The sequence below is a fragment of the Heteronotia binoei genome, chromosome 21 (genome assembly GCF_032191835.1).
Source record: "Heteronotia binoei isolate CCM8104 ecotype False Entrance Well chromosome 21, APGP_CSIRO_Hbin_v1, whole genome shotgun sequence".
In the NCBI taxonomy this organism is placed as follows: Eukaryota; Metazoa; Chordata; class Lepidosauria; order Squamata; family Gekkonidae; genus Heteronotia; species Heteronotia binoei.
Genome location: NC_083243.1, coordinates 37,272,798 through 37,289,397, shown reverse-complemented (window position 1 = coordinate 37,289,397; position 16,600 = coordinate 37,272,798). Strand labels below are relative to the sequence as shown.

The window sequence follows — 16,600 nt, the reverse complement described above, 5'->3', positions numbered from 1 at the left end:
GATGCAATTTGGCAAATGCCGCATTGTGCTGCTTCAGTCAAAATGGCATCTTGTGGGGTACAGTCAGAAAGCTCTCCTCCCTGCAAATTTGCTTTTAAAAAAGCTCCTTTAGCATTGGGGCAGGGGGAACAATACAGCTGGACCGATATCACTTGTTTAGACTGAAGGATGCTTCAGTGAGACCTGAGCCAGCAGAGCAAAGGTTTGCTGGATATTTGCAGAACCCTGGCACCAGAGCGAGAATGCTCACCCTCCCCTCATCCTGTGTGCTACTATAACTGCACAGCAGTGTATGCATTTTAAAAACAACAACAAAACCACAGATGTTAGGGGGTTAGCCAAAATACTAGCAGAAACAGATTTCTGCCTGCTCCAGAAGTGTGGCCTTCCTTAGGGCTTTTTTTTTGTAGCAGGAACTCCTTTGCATATTAGGTCACACACCCCTGATGGAGCCAATCCTCTGAGAGCTTACAGGGCTCTTAGTACAGGGCCTACTGAAAGCTCCAGGAGGATTGGCCCCATCAGGGATGTGTGGCCTAATGTGCAAAGGAGTTCCTGCTACAAAAAAAGCCCTGGCTTCCTTTTTAACTGTAATTTCAATAAGGCCAATAAGCAAAATGGAAGTATGATTGTTAATTCAGAACTGCTCATTAACATTGACGCTGATTTGCTAAGCAGTTCTTTAATAAGCACTGTGGTAGTATGAGGATAGTGATAAAAATAATAAGGATTTTATATATGCACTACATAACAACTCTTCATAGTTTGAAGGATATGGTAACAATAGCAAACAAGCTCTTTATAAATAATATTCTTTTGTAGAATTCAAGGTACTTTAAAGGTAAGAGCTTTTTTCTTTTTTTTATAAGACCATCATCTCAGAAAAAATATAGAGCAGACATGACCTGCACAGCTGCTGTGAAACATCTATTAATTCAATGGTAGTTGCACAAGGACACTGTAAAACTCTCTCTTTTTAATGAACGGAGGTTACACAGCAACCGGGCCAAACTTGAGGAAACATACCCAGGCTTTCTTTCATGTTCAGAAGACCAGGTTTGGATTCTAGTTTATACACTAGAAGTCAATGAGGAATCTTGGGAGGGGATAAACAACTAGAAAAGTTCCATCATATGAGAATAAAATCCCCCTCCAGGATACTGGAAGCAGGTAGCTTCAGCAGAACGTCTCCCCTTACTTCATTTGGACACATGATGCTGCCTTATAGGGAATCAGACCATGTCAGTATTGTCTACTGAGGCTGGCAGTGGCTCTCCAGGGTCTCAAGCAGAGGTCTTTCACATCACATGATTTATTTTACCTGAGCCTGCTTCGGCGGGGAGGGCGGGATATAAATCTAATAAATCAAATCACTTACTGCCTGGTCCTTTTAATTGGGAGATGATGAAGTCAAGATATTGGGTTTATACCTTGCCCTTCACTTTGAATCTCAGAGTGGCTTACCATCTCCTTTACCTTCCTCCCCCACAACAGACACCCTGTGAGGTAGGTGGGGCTGAGAGAGCTCTCCCAGAGGCTGCCCTTTCAAAGATGGCTCCGTGAGAGCTATGGCTGACCCAAGGCCATTCGAGCAGCTGCAAGTGGAGGAGTGGGGAATCAAACCCGGTTCTCCCAGATAAGAGTCCATGCACTTAACCACTACACCAAACTGGCTCTCCAATGCCAGGGCTGAAACCTGGGACCTTCTGCATGCCAAGCAAGTGCTCTGCCACTGAGTCACAACTCCTCCCCATTTACTGACATTCAGCTTGTCAACATTCCAAAGGGACTGCTCAGTTCTCTCATCTTTTTTAAAAATCACAAGCTATTTTTTTTCCTGCACACCCAGGCAATCTCCCAAATATGCAGAACTATCTATCTCTGTTGTGGGTGGACCTCTTTTGCTGCTTCTGTGATAGGTACTCAACCATAATGTTTGCTATTTGGGTCTGTGAGGAACTGGAGGTGGGAGACAAACCATTTGGAAATCTCATCACTCAAATCCCCTCCCTGTCTCTTCTTTAACTATCTCTAAACTGCCCTCAATATTCCATGCCACTGCAGCAAACTCAGTCCTCATTGAACTTTGTTTGTTCGTTTTCTTTTGATTAATTTGAGCTGTTCCGGTTGGCAGCAGAGGATAGGACTTGCAATAATATGTCTAAATTAAAGGCGAGAAGGTACCGGTTGGATATTAGGAAAAACTTTTTTACAGTAAGACTTGTTCAACAGTGGAACCAGCTCCCTAGATGAGCTCCCCCCACCCCTGGCAGTCTTTAAGCAGCAGCTGGACAAACACTTGTCAGGGATGCTGTAGGTTGATCCTGCATTGAGCAGGGCGTTAGACTAGATGGCCTGTATGGCCCCTCCTAACTCTGTGATTCTAATGTATACATATAAATATATACTTCTTTTCTTGCACACCTAGAAAACCCCCTTGAGAATGTAACCCCCCCTTAACTGTAGGTGATTTTATCTGCTTTCCTGACTGACTCAGATCATTCACTTCACTGCTAGATATAGCAAAGTAAGTAATGATAGCCAAATTCCAGTGCAACAGAAGTGAAAGTTACCACTTCCATTTTGATGACAACTGCCATAGGTTAGTGGCAGAGTACATGGTATAGATACTAAGATCAGTGGCATTTCTATTTGTCTCCCAGGAGAACAAAAAAGAAGGGGGGGCATAGTTGATTATTACTTGTAATCATACCTTCTTTGAATGGGGTGAAGTATATGTCTCGAAATGAAAAGAATGTTTTAAGGAGAAAAAAAGGGGATGAGGCAAAAATATTGAGGAGTAGAAGTAATAGTTGGTTCTTATACCCTGCTTTGCACTACCTGAAGGAGTTTCAGAGTGGTTTACAATCTCCTCCCCTTCCCACAACAGACACTCCGTGAGGTAGGTGGGGCTGAGAGAGCTCTGAGAGAACTTCTCTTGAGAGAACAGATCTGAGAGAACTGTGACTGACCCAAGATCACTCAGCTGGCTTTATGTGGTGGAGGAGTGGGGAACTGATTAAAATTTGCTGCTTTTAACCACTACACAACACTGGCTGAAGATCTTGGAAAGCTGCAGCCAGCTAGAGTAGACAGTACAGGGCTAGACAGACCAACAGTTTACTTCCCTATAAGGCAGCTTCACCATTTCGCAAGACTGCATTGCCAGAAATGAATGGAGATGCAGTCATGGAATTGCATCCTATGATTTTCTTCTGCTAATGCGGTTCTCCTAGATAAGAGTCCGTGCACTTAACCACTACACCAAACTGGCTGGAGTCTTCCTCCAGCACAGGAATCTTGCAAGGGCAGAGCATACCTCTTCTGCTGGAGGACAGCTCTTTCAGTGGGACAGAATCATAGGATCCAGCACCTGGTTTCTTCCTCCCTTTACCCACCATCCTTTCCTGAAAGTCCTATGGGCTTCAGCATGAGAGGCAAAAGTAAGGAAACCAGTCCTGCGTGGAGAAACCCTGGTTTCATAATCCAGTGTTGACCACAAAGCAACTGAGACAGACAAGAATTTGGCTTTGGGGCCTGGTTGGGACCAATTTTGATTAATCATTAACAGCTTTTGTGGAGCCAAATAGGCCAGATGTATGAGGTGGGCCTTTTGGCCTTGCCATGAATAATCTTATTTCTTCATAAGCTCATACATAAATACCTGCCAAATGAGGGTCCACCCTTCAGACAGTCCAGAATTTCCAAATTGCAGGTCCCAATCCAAAAGTGAGACCGATTCCACACTAACCTTATGCCACTCTCACACTCCTCTTCTCTGTGAGACTTTCATCAGATTTCACACTATTTGCCCCAGGGCTGTAACTCGCTTCGCCTTTTTTGTGTGGTAAACAGAAACCGGTTTTTAGAGGATCTTGTTCACTGCATGAAAGAGGAGGAGCTAGTTGCAGCCCTGGGGCAGATCGTGAAATCCGACAGAAGCCCCGCAGAGAAGAAGAGAGTGAGAGCAGCATAAGGCTAGTGGGGAATCAGTCTGAGTCTCAAAGCCTGCAGCAGTGGATTCCAGGCTTTTGTAGTTTTACTGATGCATGCAGGCTCTGATTTTTAAGTGAGTCACCATACTGAGTAAATTTGGACTTGCAGGGCACCATACTAAAAAGGCTGGGAACCAGCTACAATAGCTTATGCTATTTCTTAGCCTTTACAGTGCTGTGAGACCCCAGGATTCCCCCACAGCAAACAGATACTCCTCTGGATTTGTCATGTAGGAAACAACTCCCCCCACCGATTATAGTTGAGCCTGATCTATGTTCCACTTGAAGGCCAATATAACAGAAAAGATGTGTGGAAAATGACTATACCAAATAACATTGAGGGGGGAGGAGAAGAAAACCGTGCCAAAAATTCATTGGCACACTAAAGGAAAAGTGCAGTTATAAATATATGAGACAATGGATTTTGATTTAAGCTTTGTTGAGGCTGACAAAAATGTCAGTTGCTTTTGTGCAATTATGCACCCAATGAACAGAAATTATTTATATTCTCAGAGCAAATATAATTGCCAACACTCTTTCATTCCACCATAAGAAAGTCTTGACATTTAAAAGACTGTATTCCTAGACAGAGAAGAAAGATTAGAAGGCTGAGTAAACAAATAACTCTGGTTTTGTAGTGGGTCTGTTAGGGGACAAAAATATTTACGCATATGCTACCATTCAGTAACAAAACCTGATATTTTCTTGGGGGAGGGGGCACATACAAATATTAAAACTTAACACCGCAAGTATTTCATGGAAAAAGGACTGCGGAGCCCAGCCAATCATGGCTTTGCAACAGAGCGATTCAATGGGGTAACATCTAGCTTTTGCACGCTTTCGCTTATCTTCTCAGCAGATTCTGGACAAATAGGAGTGGATCCAGACTGTGCTTTCTACCAGCAGAATGGAACTTCTCGGCCTCCGTGCTCTCATGGAATGCTGTTCCTGTGGAATGGGGGACCCTGAGGAATGACATGGTGGTGAGGGGAGGTTCTGAAGCAAGAAGGGGGAACTGGAAAAGATAGTCGGGATCAAACCCACAGATCACAAGGTGGGGCAATCCCCATATGCAGACAAATCAACATGGCACATTACTGTCCACAGACAGATAACAGGCAGGAGGCGGCCACATGTGAGTCAAAACTTGGTCCTACCTTGTTGACTTCCCCTACTGAAAATTAATGGGTAAACAGGCTCCCTGAAAACTCCAAATTTCATATTTCATTCACGTGTTGAATATTATCAGATGAAGATGTGGAGCTTTGGGCTGGAGTGTAGCTCCTCAGAGCCTGGATGTCGACACTGTTGCCTGGATCTAGCATTGTATAAACTGAACTAGAACAGCAGCTTCTCAGCACTAATGGACTGTATTGCCAAGATGCAGTGATTCTATGCAATGACGCCACAATGGCTTGTTTGGACTGCTTGAGTGCACAAAGACAGAGGATCACTGATGCTTGACAGAACAACAGGAAACTAGAGATGTTTTTTGCTAGAAATGAAGGCATACAGGAAGGATGACGAAATCATCTGAACAGCTTAACCCAGGTATGGGCAAGTACCAGTAACTAGTGGCCTTTATTTTAAGAAATTAAGTTGACCAAACCTAGTAAGACACCACGCAAAAGTGAGTTTGGTGGATTCAGTTTTGCATTATTTGCAGTCCTTATCCCAAAGAGGAACAATGCAGAGGTACCACATAGAATTTGGCACAGTTGGCAGTCCCTTGTCAAGAGAGAGGACTGGGCTAACACAGCTTTCTCTCTAAAGCAGAGAGTCCAGAAGAAGTCCCTTAGAGGAGCTACTCAGAAAATGGGGCAGGGGGGACCATCAGAAAATCTGAGCTGGCAAGTAGAATAAGGAGACCTTCACTTTCCATTGTGGCCAGTCGTCCTCCATGTTCAACCCAAAAATATTTAAAGCCACTCTAGGGAGATCCTGCTTACAGATCTGTGTGATGGAAATACATATGTTAAATTGTTCAGAATTGCAACTGAGGAATAGAAAACTCAAACATTTAAAACTTGGGGATAGACACAAAAATACCATGGTAACAAAAAGGTAAATAAGACTGATTATGGATTAACAGTATTCAAAGCACCTTTAAAAATGTAATTACCTACAATGATTTTCTCTTTTATTAGCAATGCTAATTGCTGAGGATCATAGTGTGACTTCTTTCTGTCTGAAAAGTCTTCAGCCATGGAAATTGCATAGCGACCAGGCTGTAGGTGTAGATGTATACTTCATGAGTTCATGCAGTCTTTGGGAGCAGGATTACGGGGGGGAGATGCTTTGTGGAGTAAGAGAAACTTTCCACTTTAATAATGCAATCATAATTAAGAATGGAAAGGCTGATGGTCTGGAAAGGAAAACATAAAAAAACTGGACCCATGCGGGTAAAGCTCAGCTTTTTCAGACCCTGTTACAACACTGTTGCTTCTGACAGATCACCTTCTACCATTAAAAAAAATAAAGGGATCCCATTAAAGCAGCGCTTTTATGGCAGTCCGTCAAAAATAAGTAAATAACTAAAGAGGAAAGGGGCGGGGAAGCTGGGGGGCATCATGATGCTGCTTTCAACAGATGCGGCATGCAGTGATTACGCCTTTGTGAGGCCTTTTCTCAGAGGAGCCCCAACCGGTAAGTTTATCCCTCCCTTTGTGACAATCAGCAGGCTGCAGAAGAATCGTCTGCTTTTCTTCTTGGAATAACTGGTGCGTGCCTGTCTCTGAAATGAAGTCCTTGGCCCACAGGCCTTCTCTCCTCGCTGCTTTTCACCCACCTTGCTGATGCCATGTGTGCTTTTAACATTTGCTACTCAAGGGGGGAGAGTCTCGGAAATTATACCACCGCATTGTTAACGTCAACTGTCTTGTTATTTTGGGAGGCGGTCATTGCATATTCAGCTCGACTCGTTCCATTCTCTTCTTTTCTCAGTGGTTTCCTTTGATGAAGCACAGGATTTTGATTTTGATTTTTTTAAAAAAGGGAGAGAAGAGGGGAGGAGAAAAGGATAAACAGGTTCATTATCAATGGGCAACATTTCAAAAGCTTTCCACTCAAACAATTAAAGCAAAGGCTTGTTCAGTGAAAATAAATAATATTATTTTAGGGTGCTGCTCCTTTGCACAACTCCAAGAATCCACAGCAAGTGTATTGAGTAACTCCGCAATATTTGATGAATGTAACCTTAAAAAAAAACAACAGGTAGTGGAATGATAGATGGGTTGATCTCAGGGCACTGGGGTGTGGGAAGGAAGCAATACACACAAGGTACAGCATGATCCAGTTTAGCCACAGGCAGGCTTTTTTTGTAGCAGGAACTCCTTTGCATTATGAGGCTACACACCCCTGATGTAGCCAATCCTCCAAGAGCTTATAGGGCTGTTAGTACAGGGCCTAGTGTAAGCTCCAGGAGGATTGGCTATGCCAGGGGTGTGTGGCCCTATATGCAAAGGAGTTCCTGCTATAAAAAAAGCCCTGGCCGTAGGCACATATTTATCAAAAATTAAAGGAGTGGGATTCTTAAGGCCCATGTAGATGAGCTGTTAAGGAATCCATAAATGAATCTCTCACAATATTTTCAGGCATAAACTGAAGCATGTGGCAAGCGCAGGAGTCAATCCAGATGGGGAGTTAACTTTCGTACCTGTAATATTTCCTTGACTATTTTCCCTGTAGAGGGACTACATGAACCCTTTATGGGCACCTGAATAATTGCATCCTCTCTGGGATCAAATCCAGACTGGAAAAATGGTGCAGGGGAGAGGGTTAAATCCCCACCCTATGGCAAAGCCTCATCTTGCATTGGTTCATGAATGCTATGAACCCTGGGGAAACCTTTCCAGTTTATGGATTTGGGTTTTTTTTTATTAAGTGTGTATTTCCTGACCACTAAATTAAACAGAGGATCTCCTGGTATCAGATCTCATTTGTATCTCAAAGCAGCATTTTTGGCCTAGTTTTTATGCCTAAATAATAAAAGCAAAAAGCCAGTGTAAGGAAACCCAACTGAGCATGGAAGTTGCTAGGTGTCCAAAGGCCGGATCAACCCTCTTCAGTAAATGGGAAGTGATGCTGCAGCAGGCTGGTGAAACTGGAAATGACATCACTGCAACTGGAGACTATATAGGCCAGCCCTGGAGAGAGTATGGTGGCAGTCAGGAGTAGGGAAGCTCCAGTGAACAAACTGCCATCCAGAGTCAGGTGATGGCAAGAAGCTTGCAGTCACACAGGCCTCTGGAAAGGGCATATTCTTGGACAAGAACAGCTTGCTTTTGGAGACTCTGGTGTGAGGAAATAGTGAGCTCCTAGCTAGTAGTCAGTGCAGTAGCCTGCAACTTGCAAGGGACTGATCAAGAAGTACGGTTGCTAGGTCTGTGTTGGAAAATACCTGGAGACTTTGGGGGTGGATCTGGGAGGGGAGGGGCCTCAGCATGGAACAATGCCATAGAGTCCATCCGTCAAAGCAGCCATTTTCTCCAGCGGAGCTGATATCTGCCCGCTGGAGATCAGTTATAAAAGCGGGAGATCTCCAGGCCCCATCTGGAGGCTGGCAACCCTATCAAGAACCTAACATTAATCCAAATGAAGAGAGACCCTGGAGTTATTCTGGGGACTTCAGTTGTCCCACAGGCTCAGCCCAATGGTTGGTCTTCTGAGGCTCCTTGAAACTCATGGGCAGAATTTTATTTATTTTTTAAAAATTTGCTTCATTACTACCAACTATCCTCACCTGCCCCTGAGGGACATCAGGGCAGACACTGTATCAAACAGACCATTCCATTCATGGGGGCAATTTCTTTAAAATAATAACAAACAAACCAAACACTGTGATATAGCTGGCTAACATATTATAAACTTTTATTACAAAATATAAAGCTATTCACCGCATAAGAAGGTGAATAGTAAAAATATAAAAATAGTAAAAATATAATGGACTCTTTTATAACTATCACAATGACTTCCTTCTTAAGTGGTGAATAGCTTTATAAGATTTTTGATAAAAGTTTATAATATGTTAGCCAACTATATCAACAGTGTTTGGTTGTTTCTTATTTCTCTATTATGAAGCGTGATCCCATAATTGTTGGCAATTTCTTTAAAAGCCAGACAGTAACAGTTCTCAAAGAACCACATGGAGAGGAGGAGAAAAAGAACTGCCAGAAAGATAGCAGTCGCCACCTGAGTTCATATAGGGAGAGAGAGTGGGGTGGATCCACCCATCCTCCAAGTAGCCGTCCTCCAACCTAACGCACTTCCCTTCAACTTAACTGGCTCTTCCTTTAATTAATTTAGAGAAAGTCTCCTTAGATTGGAGGAAGGCTTCAAACTTGAGCCAAAGCAAAAGGTGGGACATAAATATTTAAATAAATAAACTTTCTCACTGGAGAGGTTAGATAGGAGCAGGGCTTTTTTTTTTTTTAGGAGAAACGCAGTTCCGACTGGCTTGGCACCAGGAGGTGCGGCCTAATATGCAAGCAAGTTCCTGCTAGACTTTTCCTACAAAAAAGCCCTGTGTGAAACAATGGTGATGTCAGGGGTGTGTGGCCTAATATGCAAATGACTTCCTGCTGGGTTTTTTCTACCAAAAAAAGGCCTGGATAGGAGTAGGATCTTCCCCAATCCTTTAAGTAGGTGAGTACCAAGCCTTGAACAACTTGAGGCTTGGATTCAGCACATTTCCATGAGCAGAAGTGTTTCTGCCTAAGATGCATGACTTCTTCTCTTCTCCCTTCTGTTGTGGTCCAAAATACTGTCCCCAGGGAGCGGGCTTGTATCTCAGGAGCAGCATTTTGAGGGACCGTTTGGACTGCATTGGGAAGGGGGAGGCTAGAGGGTATTGCTCTGCAGGTAGAAAACTTTCCACACACAAAAATGCTCCATCGGATCCAAGCTCAGGCATGACATGCTTTGTTAACTTTCCCCAGAGGACAGGAAAGTGGCAACAGCAGCAACAGATGCAAATGGGTGGGCTAGGGGGACAAGGGCGATGGCTGAACTGATTCATTGGTATGCTCTTCTTCATCATAAACTCCAAAGGAAACTGATCTCATAGCATAGCTAAAGAATGTGTTTGCAAGCCATCTTTTAACATTATGCCTCTCTTCACCCTCAGAGGACCCTATCCCCCAACCCCCCCCATTTCCACGAGTCTCCAGGGAAACAGAATTGCTGCTTTAATTCTGTAGCACAGATATGCCCAGTGAAAAGTCACTTGAAACAAGCAACTTGTTAGTAGCATTTACTGGGGGGGCACTGTGGAAGATATTAGAAAACCATACGGATTTATCTTCCCAAACATCTTCATCTTCCAATATTAAACAACTGGGAGCTTGCATAACCATGTCATCTTTTCTCTAGGGTTTATGTGGGAGAGACTGCTGGTGGCCTGTGCCCTCAATCTGTTGTGGTTATTTTTAAGAACGCTGCAAAACAGCCAGGAAACCAAGCGCTGTAAACTGCCAAGAAAATAAATCTAAATTCTACATTTCAAATAGCAAAAAGGGAGAAACAAAAGGAATTAATTGTATATCACACAGGATGTGTGGAGTTGGGTCGCCATCTATACTGATACACAGAGAGAGAATTCCACACTTCATGCACGATATACACCTCTATTTGATTTAATCATAAAAGTCCATTTTCATTACTTAACAGAATGAAGAAGTCAAGAGAATATAAATCTCTTTTGACTGGATTCCTCCAGTCCGGATATTCTTCCCCATTAATAAGCTGGGCATTTCACATGGGTACATGCTGGGCTGGAAGGGGCCCTACAGATGGTAAGATAACTCCCCCCACCCAAACACACACAAACACACAAAATGAGAGGAGTTGAGGGCCAGGAGTGGGCATCCGCTAGGCAGCCCTAGACAATCACCTAGGATGCAAAGAGATATGGGGTGCGCTAACCAGCCCAGCCACACCCCTGTCCAACCACAGCATTAGGAGGGAGTCCCAGGGTGGCTGGTGGGGAGGCTGCTTCTTCCATTGTGTGGGGGAAAGTACAGATCCTGGCCCAGCCCTCCTCCCCATTCCCTCTGCCATATCTCACCTGATTGTGGTATTGTGGGGAGAAGGTGGGCGGTAGCTTCCTGTCATATTAGGCAAAGACAGGCACTGCTGCAACCTGCTGCCAGGGAACACGGAGAACGGGGTGGGGGAGGATGGATATGTACATGATACATTCATGTTGCTCCTGTGATGTGGGATGGGGAACAAATCTTCAGTGATCTGGATATGTAGGCTGAAGCACTCATTGTTATTAGTATCCCAGTTCCAGTGGTCCAGGTCCACTAGAGAAGAAACATCCCTGATCTCTAGCCATAACTAAGACTAGGAGCAACCTGTGGCCTTCCTGTCTTTCTTCCTCCCCTCTCCCATACTTATTCCCCCTTTCCTTCCATAGTTTGTTTTAAGCATGGTGCATCATTATTGGTGTTAAGCATAGTTAATGTCATTAGATTCCCTCATAACCAGGTGTAGCAAATCCACTTCAAATGTCCTCTGTGGAAGCTCTGCTCAGGTCATAAGAAATAGTTTCAAGAATGCACATTTTCAAAAAACCAGATGTTTTTGCTATTGTTAGTTGTTTCAGTTTTAGATGAGAAAAGTACTGGAGGAGGAGGTTCACAAAACACAACCCATGTATTAAAAGCCTTGGCAATGATGAATGATATCATTCAGTTTTGATGTATCCTTCTAAAAAGACAATCGCATGTGTTCCTTTTTCATTCTCCTTGTTTGGCCCCACTTTTCTGAATATTTTCAGAGTATAAAGGTTTTTTTAAAAAAAAAACAATTCTCCACATTTTTGAAAGTGATATACTTTGTAGTAGTGAAAAACCAAGTCACAGCTGACTAACTTCATAGAGTTTTCAAGGCAAGAGACATCCAGATGTGGCTTAGGCTTGGCCTGCCTCTGTGCAGTTCCTCACTCTGGAGTTCCTTGGTGGTCTCCCATCCAAGGACTTACTGCTTAGCTTCCAAGATCTGATGAGAGCAGGCTTATATATCCAGAAACAAAGATCTGCATTGGAGACAGGTCGACATAAGATCATTGTCAAGAAACCCTTCCTTGACAGCCTGGGCCACCCAAGTCAGGGCAATTATAGAACAATTTTAGTGTAATTATAAACAAACTGAACATTTAGGAAAAACAGCAGTGAATTTGAAAAAAAAAATCAATTTGACTTTCGGTGTGTGTATGCAGGTCTACTTTTAAAATAATGCTGTAACGCTCATTGTTTATTTTGTTTGCTTTTCTTCTTCATTCTCTCCCCCCCTCCCCCATCTCATTTCTTCTTCCTTCCACTTTGATTCTGTTTTGCTTTTCTGCCCACTCCAGTACATCTGGTTAAGGTAAGGCATGTGCCCTACAATTAGTACAGGCGTCAGTCAGTGTAATGGTCATCAAATCCATGATACTCACTCCATGTCTGGAGATACAGGGCATGAAGTTCCTTAAAATGCAGTTTCCCCCCATCCATCTCCTACATGGAGTGTTTTGCTGTGTAGTATATCATCAAACTTTTCTTACAACATGGTTTGGAATGAAATGAAAGTTCATCTCTGTACAAAGGAAATATTTTAATATGATTCCAAGGACAGGGATGAAATGGTGCTTCGCCATCCATAATAACCATCTCTCAAATGCATGAATTTTCATGAACCCTAAAACCAAGAGAATATTATTAAGAAGATATTTCATGAAATACATTTGAAGAGTAAATCCAGCAGACACAGAACCACAAAACCACAGAGAACTAGTCACAGTGAATGCACATACAATCTGTGTAAAGAATACACTTGATTGTTCTTTCTGTGTTGATTTTCCTGGTGCAGTCAACAAACATACAACTCATCATGTGATACAAACTCTCCATTTATCCATGTACAGTTCCCTAGTTCCATTGGTAAAGTGAACACATGTTGTTTCTTTCTTACAAACAGGCATACACATGGGCTGGCAGGATGTATGTGCATTCACTACAACATGTGAACAGGGTTTCTTACTGGGAGAGTAACAGCACAATGAAACAAAAGTTAGTTGTGATGGAGCTGATTTCCTTCTGCATTTCTGCATTTCTGCGGAACTGAGCTGTGCCTCCCAAAATCACATGTGGCTGTGGAAACTATGAGCAGGTATATGGAGAGTTAACTAGCTGAAATTTAACCCCTATAAAATGGAGGCGCTACTAGTAGGAGGAAGGTTTGACCCATGAATTGGGTATCTCCTGCTTTGAATGGGCTTGCATTGCCTCTAAAGGAGCAGAGTCATAGCTTGGGGGTACTGCTGGACATGGTCCTCACGGTTAAGAAACAGGTAGTAGTGGTAGCCCCCATCATCTGAGGCAGAAGCATGGCAACCCTAGAAAGTACTACAGACAAACATGACTACCCATCTTGATCTAACCCTAGAAAGGACCTTCTTGGTTGTGGTGCCAAAATTTTGGAACTCCCACCCCAGGGAGTTTCTGTCTCCATCTACTGTTGTCTTCTGCCAATGGGTTAAGATTTGTTTGTTTTGTTTATCATTCCCTCACTAACACTTATTAACCCACCTCCCTGTCTGTGCATTTTTATGTGCTTATCTTTTGCTTTGTTTTAAATATTGTACATTTTTGTATTTAAAATGCTTCTTAATATCTGAAATGTTTTAATGTTCACCACCTATGATTCCCTGAACTGGCTGGAGAAGCAGCATAGAAATGTTTTAAATAAACTGAAAGAAAATAAATATTGGCCCAAATGTTGTTAGATTTTAAGGTGCAACTGAATTTTTGATTTCTTAGGGAAGAGGCCCATGTAATCTTCATTGAAATGAATGGAATTTATGCTGAAACATCGTCTATGTATGTAGGAGTAGTGGGTGTAGGAGCTGAAAATTGTCTGTCACTGTGGAGATGTTTTTAGCTTCTGACTCTCTATTTTCACACTCAGATGAGCAATATAGGCCAATTCGCTATTAGGATGAGCCTACATATCTGAGAGTCACTCAGTCTTCTGTCTTCTTAATGCCAGTTTTCCAAAGGATGCATGAGCTGACATAGCTACATCTAGGATTGCCAGGTCTGTGTTGGAAAATACCTGAAGACTTTGGGGGTAGACCCAGGAGAGGATGGGGTTTGGGGAGGGGAAGGGCCTCAGCATGGTACAGTGCCATAGAGTCCACTCAAAGCAGTCATTTTCTCCAGGTGAGCAGATCTCTGCCAGCTGGAAATCAGTTGTAAAAGTGGGAGATCTCCAGGTTTCCACCTGGAGGCAGCAACCCTAGGTCTGGCTTCTGTGACAAGAATTTCCACTACAGCCTTTGTTGTGCAGATTTTCTATCTGTCCACTGCAATTTATCCCACCCTTTCCTAAAGGAGTTTAGTGCAGTATACATGGTTCTTTCTTCCTCCATTTTGCCTTTACAACAAGACAGGTTAGACTCAGAGAAAGAGTAACTGGCCTGAGTTTACTCAGGATGCTTCATGGCTGATTCCTGAGGAGGCCATCTCATTCTGCCAAATGGGAGGGCTGCCCCTGTAACTGAGCTAAATGGATCAGATTGCTAATGTAAAGGACATTCATAGGTACCATTATGCATCCCCCCCCCCCACCGCAGTTTTGAACTGTTTTACAACATCAACCCGATCCTATGATTCTCTCTACAAAGCAATTGTGTTATTTTAAACTATCATCAGAAGATAAAGACATTTCTGAGGAACTGAAGAGAAGCTTTTCTCTGTGCTCAGAGATACACACAGAGGCTCTGCAAAAGCAACTGAGTGGTACGCCTCTGTGGGGAAGGACCATTAGCCTATGTTCCTCTGCTGATTCAGCAACAGAATTCTGTCAGCAAATCCTTTGATCAATTCCACTGCAAATTGAGCAGGGGCAAGAAGTCACCTCCCTAGGTGGAACAGGCTGCTGAAAAAAGTCATGTTTAATGTGTGGATATACGGGTGATACTTAAAAGGCTTTTTGTTTTTTGCATACTAATATGAAATTAGTCTTGAGTTATCTTCCAAACAATTCTAATCAACACATGATTAAAGGGCACAGAAGTCTGGGAAACAGGTCTGCTCTCTTTTAAATATCTCTGGAGAACAGCTACATGACAGAACAAAAGAAGAGGTTTTGCTCCATTGGCTTTCATCTGAATATCCTTTAAACAATAAAAACTGCACTGACTCAGCAAATTCTTTTTTTTAAAAAAAGCATGTCTCTTTATCTCATCTCATGCATTGTTTTAACTCTAGTGTTGAGTTCTCAACAAACTTGCAGCTTTTCCCCGAAGTCTTTCCACTGCACTCTCTGAACTGAGTAGTTCAACCAACAGAATGAAACCCATTAGAGGAGCAGGTGATCTCATTGTATTTGTTTTCTGAGCTAGATTCAAGTCCAGTAGCACCTCAGAGACCAACAAGATTTCCAGGGGCGAAGCTTTTGAGAGTCAAAGCCCTCTTTTTCAGATCTGTGTTGGTTGAAGCTAGGCAGATGGATAATGGCAAAGCAGTTGGCTATGATAGCACTCTTTTAGACTATAATGTATGGGCAGGTCATTGCTTTGAATCAATGAATATATTCTAAGGAATACTGTTTCCTCATCCTAAGTAATTTTAATTAATGATTTTCCCCTTTCTCCCATTTATTCAAGTGAATGTGACAGAAATGTTCCTACAATGTATGTAAACACTTCCTGATGTGATAGCTACATTGATGTAATGGCTGAGTGACCACAAACATTACTATCAGCTGACTCATCTGGTCTGTGCAAGCTAATAGTAGAGATGATACAAAATTGCACCTCAGCTGGAGTTTGGACTGGATTCCTTAGCCACACTCAATGAGATGTGAGACCACTTCATAACCAACATGTTGTGGGTCCAGAAACAGCACTTAAGAATAGCCTGTTAAAGTACAGCTGCCAACCTCTATGTGGGCTGGGAGATCTCCTGGAAATTATAGCAGATCTCCAGACAAAAGAGATCAGTTCCTCAGAGAAAATAGCTGATTCAGATGGTGGAATTTGTGGCATTATATCGTGCTGAGATCATTCTGCTCTAGAATAGGCCAACTTGAGGTCAGGCTAGAAATCAGCCAAACATCTTTCCTGTGACTTCCGCTCTCATTTAGATGACATTGTTTCTGCTGCTATTGGCTGCTTGAGTTCACAAAGCTTACACCAAGTCAGACCACTGGTCCATCTGTCTTAGTACCAGGGCTTTTTTTTTAGCAGGAACTCCTTTGCATATTAGGCATATTTTTTTTAGCAGGAACTCCTTTGCATATTAGGTAGCCATATTACCCTTGATATAAGCCAAACTTCCAAGAGCTTATAGGGTTCTTAGTACAGAGCCTACTGTAAGCTCCAGGAGGACTGGCTACGACAGGGGTGTGTGGCCTAATACGCAAAGGAGTTACTGCTACAAAAAAGCCCTGCAGTACAATCTGATTGACAGCAGCTCTCTGACAAAGAAAGTTCTTTCTTAGCACCTGCTGTTCCTTTAAGTAGAGATGTGTCAGGGACTGAACTTAGAGCCCTTCTGCATGCAAAGCATGTGCTTTACCACTGAGTTACAGCGCTTCTCCTTTGTGTCCAGAAACCA

General features: G+C 42.9%; 1 protein-coding gene across 2 annotated transcripts in view; it reads right to left on the bottom strand.

Annotated features, from left to right (window-relative positions):
* Nucleotides 1-6,510: 6,510 nt before the first annotated feature.
* The window catches only part of PRIMA1 (proline rich membrane anchor 1), an 87,227-nt gene continuing 77,137 nt past the window's right edge, over nucleotides 6,511-16,600 (bottom strand). The window contains exon 5 of one of the 2 annotated variants that reach the window (XM_060261954.1): nucleotides 6,511-6,945. In XM_060261954.1, coding sequence (XP_060117937.1) covers nucleotides 6,843-6,945 — 103 coding nt within the window. In that variant the 3' untranslated portion in view covers nucleotides 6,511-6,842. Of the gene's footprint in view, nucleotides 6,946-12,485; nucleotides 12,678-16,600 lie in introns of those variants that run through there. The other variant, XM_060261955.1, reaches the window with a different exon arrangement.